At 40.0% G+C, this 21,473-nt stretch overlaps 1 protein-coding gene across 1 annotated transcript; it reads right to left on the bottom strand.

The window, feature by feature from the left end:
* Positions 1–10,201: 10,201 nt before the first annotated feature.
* On the bottom strand, positions 10,202–16,840 carry LOC136998401 (glutamate receptor ionotropic, kainate 2-like). Its single transcript, XM_067350976.1, has 2 exons — positions 15,971–16,840; positions 10,202–10,748 (listed from the first exon to the last, which is right to left on the bottom strand). The coding sequence occupies exons 1-2, from the start codon at positions 16,157–16,159 to the stop codon at positions 10,446–10,448; spliced, it is 492 nt and encodes a 163-aa protein (XP_067207077.1). The 5' UTR covers positions 16,160–16,840; the 3' UTR covers positions 10,202–10,445.
* Positions 16,841–21,473: the final 4,633 nt, after the last annotated feature.

Genomic DNA, 21,473 nt, shown 5'->3' with positions numbered 1-21,473 from the left:
TTATTATAATTTTTGTAAAAGGCTCCGAATGTAATATATTAATTGTCGGTGAAATATATCAGTTTAAATTCTAAAATTATGTTTGTTCAAGAAATGTTTATGTGATACATAATGCTTCATCATAAATAAATCATCGTAAAAATCAAATAAATTCATCATAAGAGAGCGTCATTTTATTAATTATAGATATCATTTTTACATATGATTCATACGGTTTGCAGTAAATGCAGGTTGTTTTACTTTTTATTTCATTCATTTTTTTATCGGAATGCGTCAATTTTTCTGTCATTGTTATTCACAAAAACACTGAAAATGTTTATTCCTGCGTTTATATTGCCGGTCAAAGCGCGAGCAGCGCTCTCTATAATAAGTTACTTTTTACTACGAAGTGGGGCGTGTTTTTCGCTTCACACACACTTTCGGTTAATAATATATAGTCACGCTACTACCGTTTTTGTCTTCTTTAATTGTCTCGGCTTGAGACCATTCTTCTTGTAACGACTTTCAAGTAAAATATATTGTTTAGAACGAATACAAGATTCTTTCTGTTAATACGCCTGCCTTTACATTGGTTATGGGCCCAGGCACGTAGCATTGCGTTACTTAACCTACAAAAATATAAGGCGAAACAAGTAGTGTTGAACATTCACTGTCGAACAAAAAAAAAGGTATCCACGCAAAAATGAATAAAGAAGGATCAAGCGACAATCGAGTGACTAAACTCTCGAACAACAATTATCGTTCATGGAAGATTGAGATGAAGTGGTACTTAAGAGGCAAGGGACTACTGGATTACGTGCTGAACAGAGTCGAGTTAAGCCTAAACGCCACGGAAACGCAGAGAGCAGCGCATATCGCAAATGAAAATAAAGCAATAGCAGCGATAGGACTAAATGTAGATGATGAGCAACAAGTGCACATAGAAGAATGTGTAAGTGCACATGACGCTTGTATTGTATTGGAACAGGTTCACCAGCCAAAGTCAAGGGTAAGAATTATGCAATTAAAAAAGGAATTCTATCATCTAAAAATGAAAGATGATGAGAACATGCCAAATTACCTAGCGAGAGCCAAAATCGCTGCGACCAACCTACGAGAAGCCGGGGCGGAGGTAAGTGACGAGGATCTAGCATACACTCTATTGTCAGGTCTTCCAGATAGCTACGAAAATCTAAATATGACATTGGCAAACCTGCCGGATGATAAGTTTACCTCTGCTGAAATAAAAAGAGTACTCTTAGCTGAATACAATAGAAGAGCAGCAAGAGAAGTTGCCGAAGGCGAATTATCCAAAGAAGCCCTTCACGTTGACGGAGGATCAGAAGATAAGAAAAATAAGTCGCGTACTGATAACAAGAATAAAACTGTTATATGCTTTAAATGTAAAAAGAGTGGACACTTTGCTAAGGATTGCCGTTCGAAATTCGATAGAGGGCGAAGAAAACAAGAGCAAAAATCAAAAAAAGATTACGATGCATTTCTACTGTCAATAAACAATTTGGAAATAGACGACGTATGGCTACTGGACAGCGGGAGTACGCATCATGTCTGCCGAAGAAAGGAGTGGTTCACGGATTTTCGCGAGCTGGATTCGGAAACGGTGAACACGGCAGCCGACCCCAAAAGACAGAGCGGAGCAAATTTAAAAGCAAAGGGCATAGGAAACATATTTTTGAAAACTTTGGTTCAAGGTAAGGAAAATAACGTAAAATTACATAATGTGTACTATGTTCCAGATATTCGCAAAAATCTATTGTCCGTCTCACAAATTGAAAAAAAGAACAAAATCCTCGTGTTCGAAAGGGGAAAAGCAAAAATCAAGAATGTCATCACCGGAAAAGCCATCTGCGAAGCATACAGAAAAAATGATCTATACGTAATCAAGGCAGAAGTAGATGCAAAAAGCTATAATTCAGTAGAATCGCACGCCCTAAATGTAGGTATGGATGAATTATGGCACCAACGTTTTTGTCACACAAGTCATCGCACTATCATAAGCATGGCGGAGTCGAATAAAGTGAGAGGTCTAAACAATGCCAAAAATGCCGATTTTTCTTGCGACGCATGCCGTGTCGGAAAAGCAACAAAACTTCCATGCAAGAAACTAAAGGAACGACAATCAAGACAGGTGTGTGAATTGATTCACTCCGATGTATGTGGACCAATGCCGGTTAATTCATTTGGAGGCAGTAGATATTTTATTACATTCACTGACGACTTCTCACGAAAAACAATTGTCAGGTGTATGAAAACAAAAGACGAAGCAAAAACGCACATAAAAAATTACATATCAAGAGTTGAAAGACAACAAAGCAGAAAAATAAAAAGATTCAGAACCGATAACGGTCTGGAATTTTGCAATAAAGAATTGGAAAACTATTTCAGAGAATTAGGAATAAAACATGAGACGTCAAACGTGGAAACGCCACAAATGAACGGCATCGCGGAGAGAATCAACAGAACAATATTGGACATGACAAGATCAATGCTTGCATCAGCCTCCCTACCGCAAAAGTTTTGGGCAGAAGCGTCACAACAGCCGCGTACATCAAAAATAGAGTCTGCCACAGTGGAATAGATAACGAAGTGCCATTAGCCATATGGACGGGACACGTACCGAGTGTACGGCATTTAAGAGCTTATGGTTGTTTGGCGTACGCGCGTTTGCCCAGACAAGGAAGAAACAAACTAGATAAAAGGGCAGCTAAATGTATCTTCGTCGGTTATAGCAGTCGTACGAAAGGCTATAGACTATGGTGTCCAGAAATACAAGATGTCATTACGACTAAGCACGCAAAATTTGCAGAAGATAAGGTCGGATATGAATGGATTTACAAGGAGAGCATTCAAAACTGGAGATATGACGAGAGCAGTTCAGAAGATGAAATTCACGATACTAACCGAGAGTCAAAAACGATGGAATTTCCAGAAAAACGATCAGATGCGCTGGCAGAAACATTGCAAGAAGATAATGTAAGCACAATACAAGGCAATACAAACAAGAAGACAGCGGGGGCACAGAACTCAGAGGAAATTAAGAAAAGAAGCAGACCAAGAAAAATTATTAGAAATCCGTATGGACGCAAGGGCAAACCAAAAGACATCGACACGGGACCACATAGTGATTTTGAGTCTGATGATAACGACAGTACAGTCGAAGCAAATCTGGTAGAAATATTAGAGCCGAAGAACTTATCTGAAGCGATAGGTTCACCGCAAGCAAGCGAATGGAAAAACGCTATGCGAGAAGAATTGGACAGCCTAGAAAACAGAAACACGTGGCATATAACTGAACTACCAAAAGGAAAAACCGCTGTGGGTAGCAAATGGGTATACAAAATAAAAAGAGACTCCGAAGGAAAAGTCGCGAGATACAAAGCTAGACTGGTCGCTCAAGGATATTCACAAAAAAGGGGGATCGACTATGAGGAAACATATTGCCCCGTATCGAGTTTTTCAGTATTAAGGTTTCTATTAGCATTAACGGCGGAATTCAAATGGCATACCCGACATGTTGACGTAAAATGCGCTTATTTGTATGGCCGACTGGACGAAGAAATTTATATGCGTTTACCGCCAACGTATAATGATGAATCAGCGAAAATCGTAAGACTATTGCGACCTATTTATGGGCTAAAACAATCCGGAAGAAATTGGAATAGAGAACTGGACAATTTTCTATTGAAGCAAGGTTTCAAAAGATTAAAATCGTCAAACTGTACTTATCTAAGAGAAGAATGGACAGTGATAATTGTATATGTAGACGACATGTTTATATTTGCGCGAGATCCTGATTCGATCACTCAAATTACAAATGAGATCTCAAAAGTCTATGAAGTAAAAGACCTTGGCGAAATGAAGCACGTTTTGGGCGTAAAAATACAAAGAAACTCAAAAGGAGAAATAAAGTTGTCACAAAAAACATACATAGAACAACTTTTAAAAAGATTCAATATGACGGAGTGTCGAACAGCTAAAACACCTCTGGAGCCTGGCGTTGTGCTGACATCAAAGGACGGACCAATAACAGCGAAAGAAGTAGAAGAAATGGCTCGAATGCCATATAGAGAATTAATAGGGTCATTAATGTACCTAGCTTTAAACTCTAGACCGGACATTCTGTTTGCAACAACGAAGCTGTCGCAATATAACGTAAATCCGGGAGAAGTGCACTGGAATGAGGCAAAGCATATACTTAGATACCTAGCGGGTACCAAGGACTACGGCATAACGTACAAACACGGTGGAAAGATCAACCTAAACATGTACTGTGATGCAGACTGGGCTGGAGATATAGATCATAGGCATTCCTTTTCAGGCTTAATTGTATGTATAGGAAAAAATATGATAAATTGGCGCTCGTCCAAGCAAAGAAGTTTAGCTACATCTACCATGGAGGCGGAGTACATCGCCATGGCAAATGCTGTAAAGGAAGGACTATGGTGCGAAATGTTCATTAAAGAATTAACACTAACTGACTACTTTTCAGGCGGAACAATAAATTTATACTGCGACAACAGAGCAGCTATAGATTATTCAAGGAATAGGATAGAAAAGAGCAGAACAAAACATATTGATATATCGTATCACATCGCCAGGGAAAACGTGGAAAATGGATTAGTAAAAGTCGCATATATTCCATCAAACGAAAATCCAACTGACATGATGACGAAGGGTTTAAACAAAATTTCCCACATGAAATGCATCAACATGCTGAAATTGAACGCAGGAAAGCGGGAGGATTGAAGATGTTTATTCCTGCGTTTATATTGCCGGTCAAAGCGCGAGCAGCGCTCTCTATAATAAGTTACTTTTTACTACGAAGTGGGGCGTGTTTTTCGCTTCACACACACTTTCGGTTAATAATATATAGTCACGCTACTACCGTTTTTGTCTTCTTTAATTGTCTCGGCTTGAGACCATTCTTCTTGTAACGACTTTCAAGTAAAATATATTGTTTAGAACGAATACAAGATTCTTTCTGTTAATACGCCTGCCTTTACAAACACGAATAGAATCACAATCGAAAACTCATTGATCGAACACTTTCCAATCGAAATTTTCGAAGTTATATAATAGATGCTGCTGAATTAATTTATTACCTTTGTCCCAATTTTTTTGAAATATCATATAATAGTAAAAATTTGCGATTGAGATGCAGCTCGTAATAACATTTCAAAACTACATTAACGTTAATTTCCCATCACGTTGGAGATCCGCTACTTTCTCACGTATTTTCTATATATTCCAGCCGTTTCAGGAATTATCGTGTTTCACTTCGGTGAATGGAATTCTGAATGTTTGAAAACTAATTCAAAAGCTGAAGTCTGCAAATGAAAACTAGAAATTTCTCTGATAGAAACGTCCGTGTTCTTCGCTAAGAAGATTGCAAAGCGGAAGATTCTGAAGATGTCAAGTAGATAATCGCTCCGAGTAGAGGCAATATGCGTAATAGCATCGGTATTAGGATGATAATAGTTTAGGCCAAAAAATTACTAAATAATTATCGTCGGAAATATTCACAATGTCACGAAAATTGAAATCAAGCAGCATTATCATTTTGTGATTGTGATTGTTTCATTCATTAGCATGAAACGTGACAATGTACTTTACATTATACGAGTGCACTATTATGAGAGTTATTACTAGAATTATTGCGTATATTATTACATGTAGATAAAAGCGGAATAGATAAGCTTGTCGATGAAATTAATTGCTGCGTTTATCAATATAATATAATGATTTTATTACTTTCATCTATTTGGGATGCTAAAAGGAAACCACAATTTTGTACTTTACCTCGTATGTGTGTTATGTTACTAATGAATACAAGTATGTATTCAAGCGTAAAGTTATCGAATAAAAAAACATACCTTGGGATTTAAATCGCTGCCCTGCTGCATGAGAGTTCCGATGGTGAACCAGAAACTGTTCGATAAGGAAAACTGGTTCTCGACGACTTCAGGTTCGGCGTGGCATGGATGCGGATTGTTCCACTCGTAGGGGCTGAATCGTGCCACGACGAACATCGTCACTGACACCAAGACGTACGCCGCCAGCACGTACAGCCAGATCTCGATTGCCAATGGATTCATGAAAGAGAAGAGTCGCGCCTGATGACTGATTGGTACCTGCGAAAAATTTGATTATACTTTTCATTGGAAAATTAATATCTAAATGAGAAAATCATAAAACTTATCGTTGGAAATGTTTATACTTCTTTGAATAATTTTATTTTATTATTATATGCATAAAGTAATTTATTATTATGGTTTAATTGAATTAGTAAGATACATATACATATATTATTCACGTGTACTAATGACGATCAAAGAAATTTTGTATGAGTAATTGAGTTGTTAATTAACTATCTCAATTAGCATCCAGCGCATGACAATAATAAAATCAATTACCGTCTTTAAAATAATAATCACAGAATTTACTTTACTTGCATTGATTGCAAGTAAAGTAAATTGCAATTATTATTTTCTCAATTGTACTTTCGCTGAAATTTTCGCAATTAAATATGTTTAACGCAATGTAAAAAACGCAAGTAACAAAAAATACAATGCATGTAGTTCGACAATGTGCCACCGACAGGTTTTGTGTGGACGACATTAGCTAATGCAAAATTTAAAACTCACTCTTGAGAGCAGATGTCGATTCCGAAGAGAAAAAAACTGAGCTGTAAGCACCGTTGCTGGCATTGACAACGACAAAGAGAGATAGAGAATTTAGTGGAATTTGCAAAATGCATAGATGTAAAATGCACGTGCGCGAAAAATTAATTCTGACGAATTACCGAATTGGTTTATCACGTATTTATTCAGGTATAATAGGTAGAGCAAGCACGGCAATCATGTGGAATCGCAATGAATGAAAGTGGCGGGATGATTAAAGGACGCTTTGCGAGTAAAAACGGTTACCGGCTGCAACATTAATTGCAATTAAATGATCGTCTTACATTAATTAGAAAGCGCGCTCGTGCCGGCCAATGTCGATTGGTGCAATCAGCGAAAAGAGACTGTGCGCCTTCTCCCTCTTCGGAGGAAAATCCCTCTAGAGCGAAAACGAGTCTTCGGTCTGCATTGGAAGGCGAGCTATCATCATCAGCGCGGCGAAAAAGCTTTCATCGTTTTAATCAATTTATGAGAGGTCCACTTATCGGGTTTTTCACGCCTCGCCGTTTCGTTGCAAATGTAATTGTGCGACGAGTATTCCGCAGCAATTCCGCATTAACGCGACGATAAATGTTTCGATAAATAATCGACGTCTGATAACAATTGTTCGGATGATATTAATTTGTCGGTTTTTTTGTTTATACTATACAATTGAATTTATTAAATATCATGAATCAGATTCAATGGGATTTGAGCAAGAATCTTATAAGGACTCTATCAAGTGTAATACGCAGTCTACAATTAATTCCGCAGCCATTCGCAATGGGAGATTACCACGTCACTGCCGCTTGACTGCATAACAGTGATTCGCTTAATTATCTTCATTAAGCAGCCGAGCTGAGATGAACGATTTCGTTCCAAGTTCGAGCATTAGCGTCGCCGAGGATGTTCGGATAGGCAATATGTGCAATTGGCTTTGTATCTATTATCATTGTTACAATTACCTATGTATTGACTGCGATAAAGCTAATACAATGTCACAGAAGATTATGACAATACGCACGTTTTAGATTGAATAAATAATCCATGAAAAATAAAAGAACCGATTAAATTTTTAAACCCGTACATCTTACAGACAGCAAAAAAACATGTATAGCAAAAAAGATGTTAAAACTGCAGTTTTTATTTGCAACTATCTATTCAAATAGATTTTAATTAAATTTAAATTAAAAAAAAAATTTCAGATTTTTAAATTTAATCAATTCCTTAATTTGTTAATTATCTTAATATTGCATAATGTGTTGAGGCATTTTTATGTGCACATAATCAAATTCAGATTTTAATTAGTGAATAAAAATTCGTGCATAGCAAATTTTTTTGCATAGCTTATATTCAAGAGACCGCTTGTATCAACGAATAAGTAAAAATGATGTATTATAATTTAAGAGCAATCTATCAAGTAAAGTCTCCACCGGATTATTAATTATTGCAAAGGAAGAATGATTAAATTTATCGATTTTTCGATGGATAATATACGTTGCCTCTATTACTTAATGATAAATGGCGTTTAATAGTGCTGATACTTTAACTTCGGTATTACCACAGCAGTCTGACAGCAACAAAATTTATTGGATTATCAATTATTGTAAAAAGAGAATGATTAATTTTATCGGCTTTTCATAGATGAATTGCGTCGTCTCTATTATAATGCTTAATAATGCTTAGCTTGATAGCAACAATGACACATATATCACCGAAGAAAATTGTACCTTTATTCTCTGAAGCATGCTCGAATAGAACTGGACTAAAGAAAGAAAGAAAGAAAGAAAGAAAGAAAAAAAAAAAAAAAAAAAAAAAAAAAAAAATTTAACGAAAGCGAAGATCCGGAACGGCCGTCCCGTAAATTTCATCGGTCCGAATGTCCGGGTTTTCTGCGGGAAGCCGAGAAATTAGAGATGAACGGAAGCGGAAGCGATCCCGGCCCAATGGAGCGGGGCGATCTCGTCGCGAAAATTTTATTACAAAAGCTCGAGAAATTAACTTCTCCGACAGATATCGTTCCGGCTCCCCTCCGCCGCGGGTGCGGTGCGCACTACTCGGGCGATACTATTATTAACTTCGGAGTAAGCGAATCCCACCGTCGCTCGTTACGGCATAAAGTGCAGCTGCCCGAGAGAAGTTAACTCCGTGGATCCAGCATTTCGAATTATTTAGTCGCGAGTCGAAACTTCGGGGAGATTCCCGTACTGTCGCACGGATCGATCGCGGATGGCATCCGCGAGTCGGCAGAAACTCTCGAGACACTGCGAGAATAATTAAAGCTTCACGAGCGATAAGGTGGGGAAGAGGCAGAGTCAGAATAGATATAGGGAAGGGGCAGATGAAAGAAGGGAAGAGAAGAGAAACAAGAGGGAGAAAGCGGGTGATGAGGAAACAGCTCGTCGAACAAATATCGAATTAATCGGTTCGCTAATTTGGCGCATAAGCCGATCGATGATACATATTCCGATTATTAAATCATCTACGCGCCATCACTTGCGAGCGGCTCTAATTAGTCTGCCTGTCTCACCTACGTCGATCACACGACACGTGCTACGCCGTTATAAGCGTGAACACACGTGTGCACGTTGATGCGCGCGAGTGCAACGTCAGGCGCCGGGATATTACCATCATAACGCTATCTTATAACCGAAACGAGTTAACGAGAATTTGCCGAAAGCACCGGATAATATTTTTTTATCATTGTATCGACAATTTGCAAAAGCATAAGAGTAAACGATTTAGAAAAATAATAACGATATACGTACATATATTGTATTTAATTAAAATTATTTGTGAAATAATTTTATTAAAATGATTAAATTATATTATTTTACTGTAATTTTTCTAAAATTATTTCATAATAATTTTAATTTATTCATATAAAATACCTTTTATTTAAAATCTTTGCATTAATAATAAATATTGCAATTAATTATTTTTATAAATAAATAATTCCAAATTGCTTGGATAATGGTGATTTATATATTGTAAAGCTGTAAATAAAATACATGTATATATAGATCGTTTAGTTTTCATTTAGAATGTGTACGAATCTCATATTAAAGTCCGATATGTGAGGGAGTTGCGTCTGACCATGCTAGTCTCTAACTACTGTTACGTATAGTTAGTAACTACTACGGCCTTTTATACACGTTCGGTATTTACATTCAACTACTAATTGGCTATTTCAGTAAAATACGAAGGTATTATGTGGACATGAACGTTATCAAGCAATGGTTGTTTCACGAGTAAGTAGATAAGAGCTAGTTATGGTCAGCCGGTACCAAAGTCAGACGCGGAATTACAGTCATATGGATAGCGGCTCTCCATTACTGATGGCATTATCTACACTTGTTAGACAAAATTATCCCTCGCCAGTAAACCTGTTATAAAGCAAAAGGTAAACCGTGATAAGAAAAAAATCAACCGTATACGTACGATATTATGCCCGTCATTATCTGCTATTTCGCTTCGTAATAATAGACGTGAGTTAAAAAAAAAAAAAAAATATCAAGACAAGAGAGATATCGACAGAAATTTTTATTGTATGTTGCGAAACTTTTATCGAAATTGCGGTGATTCTTGAGCGCGAGCGCCGACTGCCAAATAAAAATAGCTCAACAACAACAGAGAGGAATGTACGACGGCGCAAAAAAGCAAATAAGAATAACAGATGCGCAGCATAGAAAAATACGCGAAACGAAAAAACTAACAAAGCTGGACGAGTGAAAGAATCAAGATCTCCGCCGACAACAATGCACCGGGATGAAATAAAAATATGAGTTATCTGAGTGACGCCATTTCAAACACAGGGGAGGAGAGGATTAAGGGTGGCTTATGCAGGATAGCTCGTTTAAACGCGCGACGCTCCGGGGCTGAGTCGGACGCGCAGATAATTGCTATCTTGTAACAAGATAAATTTCGGGCGTTTAACGTGCGGTACCGCCGAGCGGCACGGACGAGATGCGAATCTTCACTTACCTTGAAGAGGATGGAGATGCCCAAATTCATGAACGGCTTCGTGAAGTCGATGACACTTTCGCGCGCGTAGTTGATCGTCATCGAACCGACGGCGAGATCAGCCTTCTGCAAATAAAAAAAAAGAGATAAATATTAATAAGAAAAATATGTTGAGAAGACTGCTCTAATTCTGCTGAATCGAGCTGCGTCTGATTTGTCCACCTTGTCGGTTCAGCAGGTGCTCGAGATTAGTTAGACGCGCGCGGCGCGGAAATAGCTGACGCAGTCGAGCGAAAACGCCGTGCCCGATTCGACGATGCCGCCTGACGAGAAGACCTCAGCGTGCATATACGCACTTCCGTCGCGATATCCAGCTGCTTTTTCAGCTTCTGCGAGGCGTAGCACTTGCTACGCGGTGGCGCAGTCCGGATAGATTTATTCCCGGCTTGCACTGCACACACAGCGAGCGCGCGGATATCTCCGGCTGGAAATGCACCCGATAGGGAATTCTCTTGTCTTTTCCTCGCGCGTACTCGCGCGCTCTACATACGCGCGCCGCGATACGTTGCATATTCTTTCGTAAGAGAGCTTGTACGTAAACGTGCGCGACAATTTTATCGCGCGACGTCGGCGAAACGCGATTTATGCCGGCGCGTTTCTCGTACTCGCGAACGCCAATTTCCATCGCAGCATGTAATGTTTATTCTTACATATCTATGGTAAGTCGTAACTAGACTGCAATCGATCGTGCAATGCATACTATACGAAGAGGTATTACACGAGTATCTCTCTCGTGATGATTTGTTGTTCGCGTATTTGTTGATCCAAAAATAAAACTGTTGTATTTATTTATTTACAACTACAGTTTTTCCAGATATTTATCTTGCGTTTCAATAAATATAATTTTTCGCGAATAAAAAAAAAAGCTTATTTTTATCCATAAATTCATCAGAAATACGTTGGTTTTTTTTTTTTTTTTTTTTTTTTTTTTTTTAAACACAAAAAAGTGATAATTATAAATTGCGATTGTCGACGGATTAAGTGTGAACGAGAGAGATTCAATCGATAGGTTTCTCGTACAGTGAACAGCTGAAACGGTCGACGTTGCGTAAAACGGCAGCGGTTCATCCTGCGAAAGATATTTCGGAGTCGTGGCGTCACTAATTCGCGAGTGATTTACATCACCGCCCTGTGCAACCCGATGACAGTCGCAATAATTTGTTGCGGCATGCTCTCGTGCGATGACAGCATGGCGCCATTGCGGAGTCGCAATGCATCGTAGCCGTCAATCGTTTATGAATGTACGAGCGATGCTGTTTTCACGCATCGACGTGTCGGCGGGGAACGCGCTGAATGCTAATAGACCTAAACCGAGATAATATATCGGAAAAAGTAACGATATCAATTTTACGTGGAATTATGAATGCGCAAATACCCGATATATTTATACACGCGATGTATTATTTGTTTAATACCTTTGTCGAAAATCTCTCTTGTCGATTAATAATTTCCATAACGACGGCGATACGTTCTGAGCGAGCTCTCTTTTTCATTTCACTCATTCATTTTTGAGCATTGTTACCTTCACTCGGGTAGCCGACAAACGATATTCCATTTATCAACGTTGCCAAATAAAAACAAAATATCAATACATCATTCTTTTGAAAAGAATTCGCGCGAGAGAAATTAATATTCCCCGTAACAATTTTACATATTTTGTATGTCAACGAATATTTCAACTTGTTGCATTAGATCGTGCAAAAAAAAAAGAGTTGTATTAAAAAGCGTTGTATTTTAATATAGAATAATATTTCCATCTAGAAAGATAATTCGCTCCGTAATATCGTCGAGAGAAGAAAAATTGCAGAAATGCAAATTCATACGAAAACATAAACAGGGACGATAACGGTTCAGTTTTAGGGGGACTCGGAAATATGTATGTTAATTAAAGCGCCGCTAATTAGACGAGGCGCCGACTAATGCTTTGACATTCTTAGCTGCGAATGGTCTTGGCTGCGCGGGCGATCCGCTTAACTACGCTTAAGTCGCTAAAATACGATGCCCACCTCTAGGCATATTACGCGCGGTCGCTTTTTTATCATTTTTCCCGTCCTCGATTCCGCCGTCACATTTTCGCGGACAACGCGGTGGCGAGCCGTTATTAATGATCATCTGACAAAATTAATACTACCGTCCGGATAACATAGCGCCGGCCGCTTTGTAACGTCCGCCAGTCTGCGGGTCCTGGCAAAAATGAGAAATTTCGCGGACTTGTATCGCAATTTCTCATCATTCCGGACATACCGGATCCATATGTGTGCGCGCGCATTTATACGTTTCATCATCGCTATCGGCGATCAGCGCGCGCTTAATGCGAGATCCGGATCGAGAGATATTAGATCATTAATTATCGTGATTTCGCTTTTTTTTTTTTTATTCCAGGACTATACGCGAATAATTGTACCATCTCTGTTGCAAACGCGATGACAACAAATCCTTTAATCCCGCTTGCGCTTACGCCTGTTTCTCTAAATTAAATGAGCGTTTCATATATTTCGATATATTAAGCGCACCCTTTAATGTCCGTTTGCTAAAGCTGATGATATTATGCGCTGACCGCCCCTCGGCGCATCACATTGAAAAGCGCGGAATTATTTCTATACAAGAGCGCAGCTTCTCTGTTACACACAGAGTTATACATTATTCATCGTGATAAAAGTGCGCCCTTGGGCTGCTGCTGCGGCAACCGGATACTAAACCCAATCCCGAAGTTCGGGATTTATGACAAAAGTAGTTCTGGAATGTAGATATCGCCGCTAGATATACACGGCTAGTTACATCCTACTTAGTCCGCCTCTCCCCCCCCCCCCTCTCCCAAAACACGCGCTTTTAAACGCGCCGAGCGAAGAAGCGTGTTTCGCCGCGAAACGCCAGGCGCTGTTCAGTTCGAAAGAAATTTTCATCTGTAAAGTGCGGAGATCTATTTGCCCTGTCCGACGTGTCAAGCCGCGCCTCTATTTCTTGGTTAGAATCCAATTAACGAATCTTAATGAGAGAAGTGCAAAACACGGGGGGGTGAGCTGCGGAAAATTTTCCATCCCGTTTATTTTGCAACTGGCAGATTTATGCGGGGATGAAAGCGAGGGAATGAAACAACACTTGGTTGGATTTATCACGGTCATACATTCCCCGCGTAAACGAGATTGACTCGTTTCGGTATTTTTTTGTACAAATCAGCCCGTCGCAAAATAAACGGCAAGTTTGTCTCGGTCCACCTTGCGTGCGCAGCGCTGAAATTCTATCATTTTTACTGTTGCGACTAAGCGCATGAGATTGCTGTGTAATCACTATGATTTACGTGTATTTACAACGGGACACTACTCGTGCAACAAAGTCTACAACTGAGGGTTACCTGTGATCTCTCTCTCTCTCTCTCTCTCTCTCTCTCTCTCTCTCTCTCTCTCTCTCTCTCTCTCTCTCTCTCTCTCTCTCTCTCTCTCTCTCTCTCTCTCTCTCTCTCTCTCTCTCTCTCTCTCTCTCTCTCTCTCTCTCTCTCTCTCTCTCTCTCTCTCTCTCTCTCTCTCTCTCTCTCTCTCTCTCTCTCTCTCTCTCTCTCTCTCTCTCTCTCTCTCTCTCTCTCTCTCTCTCTCTCTCTCTCTCTCTCTCTCTCTCTCTCTCTCTCTCTCTCTCTCTCTCTCTCTCTCTCTCTCTCTCTCTCTCTCTCTCTCTCTCTCTCTCTCTCTCTCTCTCTCTCTCTCTCTCTCTCTCTCTCTCTCTCTCTCTCTCTCTCTCTCTCTCTCTCTCTCTCTCTCTCTCTCTCTCTCTCTCTCTCTCTCTCTCTTCCGGCGGTATCTTTGCTACTATGTGCTCGGCAACGCGAGCGCGCCGAGAGACATTGTTATCACGGCGGTGCCGCGTGCAGTCGCTGTTGCAATCTGCTACAAATATCAGCGGGATATTGAAATTCGGTGGAACAGAATTGCGCGCATATGCGCGCCACTTAATCAATCGCACGCGCGCCGGCACATTTGACGCCTACTTGAAATGTAGACGTAAACGGCAATAGGTGGGCTAGTTTCACGCTTTCCTCACGTGGATGCGGGGAATGTCGCACGCATATATCCGCATCTGTCCTCGATTTGAATTGCAAAAGCGAAGTGGCATTCAGCGCGCCTAAGCCTACGTTTAGCGCAAAGTACACGATTCGCTCTCGATACGCAAATTCGGTGCGCGGCGGTAAAACGAGACACGGTTTCCGATAACGCGGCTCGCAAATCCTTTGTACCCGGGGGAGTGCCGCCGTCAAGACACGATTATCAATTTGCGTGATTAATGAGTTTCCGAGCGTTTCTCAGACGACAACTCCAATATATCTTTCGATCAACTCCGTGAGAGAGGCGGGGAGTGCAATTTTTAAAATAAACAGCCACGACTGAGTCTCGAGCGATAAGGTTTGCCGGGATTGGCAGGACAACGTCATTTCCTTGCGCGGGTAATATTATCGATATTTCCACGTGAAGTGCATCTCTTCACAAATGCCAATACTTGCGCCCTGTCTCCGTTGAAATTCGCTTAACTATCCTTTGTTGCGTCCGTCATCGTGTATTAAACTATATTACCACGGTGAGATCTCATCAGTCTCAGGATAACACAGCAGACTGTGTATATACTGCTTCTCCTGTATGCATGTAGTTATGATGTCCTTTCGAAAGTTTCACGATCCGGCGACTACAAGATGGAGCGCTTGATTGCGTCAGATTCATAGAGCCTTTCATGCACGCGCGTACTTCTATTAACAGCGAATTAATGCCTCAAACAAGTGTAAATTCACATTAAAATATTTAAAATTAATTTAATTTAATTTTGTCTCAATTTCATTTTAATTACGCCCGCAAGCAATCTGTAATTAGCACTAAGCAAATTTATCTATAATTATATACACATTTATATAGTCATGTGAGTTTTTGGATCATGCGTGTTTGAATATTCACGTATAATAATTGGCGATTAAAAAATCTTCGATTCAAATTGCTTGCTTTATAAGCAATTGTTAATATTTTTAGCTGTTTATTAAATCTTTCGCACAAATCAGACGCTTAAAGACACTAAATCGTTCAACATAAAGTCACGAAATCATAAATAAAATTCTATCCCGAATTTTATTGCAAATCGTAGATTATCCGAAGCAAATAATGACACTTTGACACAATCGCCACTTGCAGTGAAGTGAGCGCGGTTCGTAGAAGCAAAAGAGCAAGCTTTCCCGTTCCAAATAGGTCTCATGCGTGTCTGCGTTAATCCTGAGATGCGCTACAGATACGCGCACACGCGCGCGCCCATGCACTCACCTTGTCCATCAATTGGCGCACTATCCCGTTCCACTCGCCAGTCTCGTAATCGTAAACGCCATACTTGCCGTCCGGCACGAGCTCGATCCTGTAAGTGAAGCCCACCATGCGCGCTATCTCCTTCAGCAGGTCGATGCAGAAGCCCTCGTAGCGCGCGTCCCCGCTGAAGTTCCCTCCGCTCTTCAGCATTACATATGGCTGCTCCTACGGGGATCATAAAAAGGAGCTACCGTCTTTCGCTCGCCTTCCTTACAAGCTTTCTCTCACATTTCCTCTCCTTCTCTTTCTTTCTTTTTCTCTTTCTATCTCCTTTCTTTTTCTCTATATTTGTCCGTCTCCGGCCGTCAGCTTTCCCGCCCATTTCGTTAACTCGCAGGATGCTGCTCCTGCGCCGGATCCATCGATATGGTCGGCGGCAAAGTCGCGCGCGCGCGAAATGATAAGACATTTGCGTGTTCGTCGTGGGAGTTTTACGAGCTGGATGTAAATTTCTTTTTTTTTTCCCGGGCAAAAGCAACACGCGGTGATCAAGTTTTACGGCTTCTGGGTTTGGGAGGATTTAGGGAAATTTTTGTGTGTTCTTCAGCGCCCCGTCGCTATAAACTTGATTAAAAGACCGAAGAAATAGGTGTAATAATTTAGCAATTGTTTTAATCTATTCACAATTTTTGTTTCGCGATTTTGAATGGCGAGTTGCATAAATAAAAAATTGCGTGCGCGAAATATATGGAAGAATAAATTGCAATGAGACGCGTGAAAATGTCCGGTGTTTTTCCGCCAGCGCGCCAACTCTAAAATAACATCTATGAATTTTGCATGAAAGTGACACAGTCACGCTTGCCGAAGAGTTCGAGGGGCGCTGGAATGCATCCGGCGATAGCACAGGCCGTGCATCTCCGTGGCGGCGTGGACAGCTTTAATTGGTATTTACGGCGGCATTCCGGATATGTTCGGGTCTGCCGGATGCACTTGCACTGACGCGCGCAGAAGGAGAGAGAGACGCGCCGCGCGCGGTCGATGACTCTCTCGATGCTGATTACCGGCTAAATGGATTACTCTTCAATAGACTATTACGCCGAACACTCCCACGAGATACGTGTGTGACCTGCACGCGTAACTACGTGCACGTTATCGTAGGCCTCGGAGACTCAGGTGTGAGAATGTTCGATTGACGTGCGCGAGAAAGTTACGCCCGCTCTCGACTTACGAGCTCGGTTCGCGTAATATCGCTTTAACTATTTTTTTCATATTTATATTTTTTTATTTTCCGTATTAATTATCGATATTTTTCACCTTTATTAAATATTTATTTCATAAGCGGAGAAAAGCAAGAATTTTCGAAGCGGTTGAATACTTTCCGCATTTTTTTTCCACGAAGATTCTTTGCATTACTATACAGCTGTTTCGCTACGTACTTTTGTTAATCCTGCTATCAAATATGTAAAGCTGCAGTTGAAAGCTGCAATACGTTGCCAGAATCGGAATTAAGCCTTTATACGTTATACTGATTCAGACTTTACACAAAAGATATAATATGAGCGGAGAATGAATAATACCAAATAAAATCCCAGAAAGAGCCGAAAAGGATTAACTTGAAATATATGTTATATACAATTTTCACATTCATGCTAAACGCATTGATGGTATGATTGATAGAGAAAGCGCAAAAAAATTTAAACTAAAATGTTTCACGAAATGAAAAATAAGCTCCATTATTCGCAGACATCTTTTCGTCACAATCAATTTTTCACAATAATTTTAATGCAAATAATTTTCGTTATTCAACAATTCTATCTCAATAACAACTTTCCTTTTCCGTACAGCATCGGCACTTTTATCGGAAAAGCTCTTTATATAAAAAAAAAAAAAAAAAAAAAAACGCTGTACTCGTGCATAGATAAAATACGTGAAACAGCGCGGATACGAATAATCGATCGCGTTGGAATGCGCGTTATGCGACGGCCGATATGGAAGAGCAAGAACGAGGAAAATAAATTCCGAATAATTCCGATAATTGTATGCGTACGAGAGAAACAAACGAACGTGGACGAGAGCTTTCGTTCTACCGGGCAAATATTATCCTTACGACAAATGAGCGGAAATACAGCGGGCGGAAAGATGTTTCCAGGTGCGAGCGCGTTATCGCGCGGCCGTCGTATATTCAGACCTGAAGAGTCGAGAGTCTAGCCGCGCGCTGTCTAGATTTAAATTTAAATTCAAATCGGCTTCTTGAAATGCAATAAAGTAACTTCACTTCATGAAGCTTTTCGCCATTTTAGATGAAAATGGGGACGGGGTCTGCGTTATACCGCGAAAACGCGAGGGATTTAATTAGAGGGGACGTCGACCAGATTTGATATTTACGAGCGGCATATGAGAATTTCGACTGGATTAACTGCGATGACTGTACGGAGAATGCGTTTGGCGCGCATTAATTAAATCGCGTCGAAAAGTCGCACTGGAAGGATATAAAAGAAAGCGCGTAAATTTCTCGCGATTTACATTTATTTAATTTAAATTCCACCGTCAACTTTGTTATATTTAATACTGTTAGCGTTACGAATAGATTAGAATGACAGAAGCAAGAATATGCATATTACATTCATGCATTCTGTTTGAAGTTTTATAGTCGTTTGCAAAAAATTGCTATGCATACGCGTATACATATGCATGAAAACAGCTCAAACATAAGATTTAATCCAAATAAGCTGCGCAAATGCGCGCACGAAAAACGAAGATGAAAAATCTGCATACATAATTAAAAGCAAAATTTTCGATAAGAGAAATATCACATCTTGCGGGATAAATCGGGAAAATGTTTATCATAGATTTCAGCGCGAACGACATGAAAGTTTCGCGCAAAGCAGAAAGGTAATTTAATTCCACGTACGAGCAAATTAAGAAATGATATCGGATTAAAACAGACGGTGCTTTTCTGAAATGGTTATTTAATACGGCGCATTCATATGTGAGCGCAAAATGTTTAAAAAATTCCACCTGGAAGACGGAGGATAAGATACAAAATTAATTTAAAGTCAACTTTAATGAGGGTCGCGAGACCACTTTTAACTCTCCTTTGAATAATGTATGAATCTTGAATAAAATAGAGAAGAACGTGAAGCGTATAGCATAAGAGCGTGAAAGATTTAGTGAGACAAAGATCCGATAAATTTTAACGTCGCCCGCAACATGCATGTGCTCACGCATCGACGTCATATTTGGCTGTCAAATATTTACAACGCGCGCGCACAGCTTTCTATGTATAGTAAAAAGTAATTATAATAAAACTAAATAATCGACGGAATAAGCATTTTTTAAATTTATATTGGTTTACTGTATCAATAGATATACAGGGTGTCCCGCGTAAGGTGTACCACCGGGAACTGGGAGGTAGATGGGATTGAAATAAATATAAAAGTCCTTTACCGTTTTACGATATTCGCAATAATAAACGAGATATTAATTTTTACAATTGGACTAATGAGAGCGCGTCGAGAGAAGCGCTCGAGCCGCTCGAGGTCTAGCCCGGCCTAGTCTATCATACATTGGCTGCGGGCGGCGCGTTGGAAAGGCAAGAGGGGAAACGCGCCGTGGCTCGGCGCTCAGCTCACGTCTCGCCGCACCGCGCCTAACGTCACGCGTCTATGCCGCTACGCACAATCGCGATTACAATATGTATGTTGTATAATAATGACAAATAACTTATTTAGGGAAGAAAATAATAAAAGATCGCGAATTTGCGATAAAGTACGATACGATAAAGAAAAAAATTACAATTGTGGATACTGTAATTAAGTTATTTTGTATTTATGCGTTAATTTTTTACATTAACACGATTCTGTTACTTTTACTTTATTATGATATTTATTTGTTGTGTACATTTGGTATGAATTTTTTCACAGTGCAAGGAAACGCTATCGTTTCCACACCACCTTGAGGTAGATAGCTTGGCGCGTTTTTTTTTTAAAGTGGTTTCCCCAGTAGGCCTAATCCACTCTTCTCACACTTCTAATTAAGTGTATGTTCAAAGTGCCTTCCTTGCATTTGCAAACATACTTCTACTCTCCGAGAAATTTGCCGTGTTGCACGGTGCGCCATATCTGGAGTGATGGTTTGAAAGACCGCTATGATTTCATCACGTACCTCATTTTCAGTACCATCACGTTTATGCTCGACTAAAGCTTTGATATAGCCCCAAACGAAATAATCGAGCACGTTTAAATCTGGCGATCGTGCCGGCCAAACGATCGGACCACCCCGACCGATCTATCTACTTTACTCTAATAATACATTACTAAGAACAGATACGTGCAACAAATGTAAATACGAGAAAAAAACAATTGAAAATATATTTTCAATTATTTTTTTCTTGTGGTCATATATTGTTTTTTTCTCGTATTCACATTTGTTGCACGTATCTGTTCTTAGTAATGTATTATTAGAGTGCGCTTATAATGAATTTTACAACGGAAGAGTATACTTACATGATTTATTTTTACGGTATGGCCAGAGGAAATGCTCGTGTCGCGGAGCGTCTGTACGCGGAGCGATTTCCGAATCGTCGGCATGCAAGCAGACACACAATAACGAGGTGTTTCCTACGCGCAATAGAAACAGGAGTTGTTATGATGCATGAAAACCGTGACAGGGTATTGCGTCGTCACGTCAACAACGACGAACAAATTCTGCGTGCGTTCGAGGAAAATCCCCAAAATACTATACGCCGTGTAAGTCGCGCACTTGGTATACCACGAACCACAGTGCATCGTGTTTTGCAAGAAAATGGATTGCATCCTTTCCATTTTCAACGTGTGCAGCAACTTTTTCCACGAGATGAAATATGCGCATCTATTTCTGTGAAGGTATTTTTATGATTTTATTCTAATTTTTATTTGATATTTATAGCGCTTTTAACTGTATAATAATCATGAATAAAACTTGCGCAGGATTCCTTGCACAATGTCGGCGAAATGTTTCATTTCCCGATCACATTTTATGGACGGACGAAGCAACTTTTTCGCCGAATGGTGTATTCAATTCTCACAATTTCTTGTTTTGGGAAGAGGAGAATCCGCAAGCTATTCGTCAGTGCACCTTCCAATATCGGTGGTCCATAAATGTGTGGGCAGGAATATTTGCAAACAGAGTGGTAAATATTCTTGTAAATAAAGACATTTTTTTCTATTGCATTGTTTCCATAACGTTTCTGTGGCAAATTTTCAGATCGGGCCGTATTTTTTACCGGCACATCTCAATGGACAAAGATATGCAGAATTTCTGGAAAATGAATTGCCCATTCTTTTGGAGGACATTCCTCTTCGAGAGCGGGAAACGCTGATTTTTCAGCACGATGGAGCTCCCGCACATTATTCTCGTAGAGTACGAGAAATTTTAAATGATCGTTTTTCGGATAGATGGATCGGTCGGGGTGGTCCGATCGTTTGGCCGGCACGATCGCCAGATTTAAACGTGCTCGATTATTTCGTTTGGGGCTATATCAAAG

This window comes from Linepithema humile, chromosome 3 (genome assembly GCF_040581485.1).
Source record: "Linepithema humile isolate Giens D197 chromosome 3, Lhum_UNIL_v1.0, whole genome shotgun sequence".
NCBI classification, from domain to species: Eukaryota; Metazoa; Arthropoda; class Insecta; order Hymenoptera; family Formicidae; genus Linepithema; species Linepithema humile.
The sequence above is the reverse complement of the archived record's forward strand: the minus strand, read 5'-3'. Positions and strand labels throughout refer to the sequence as shown.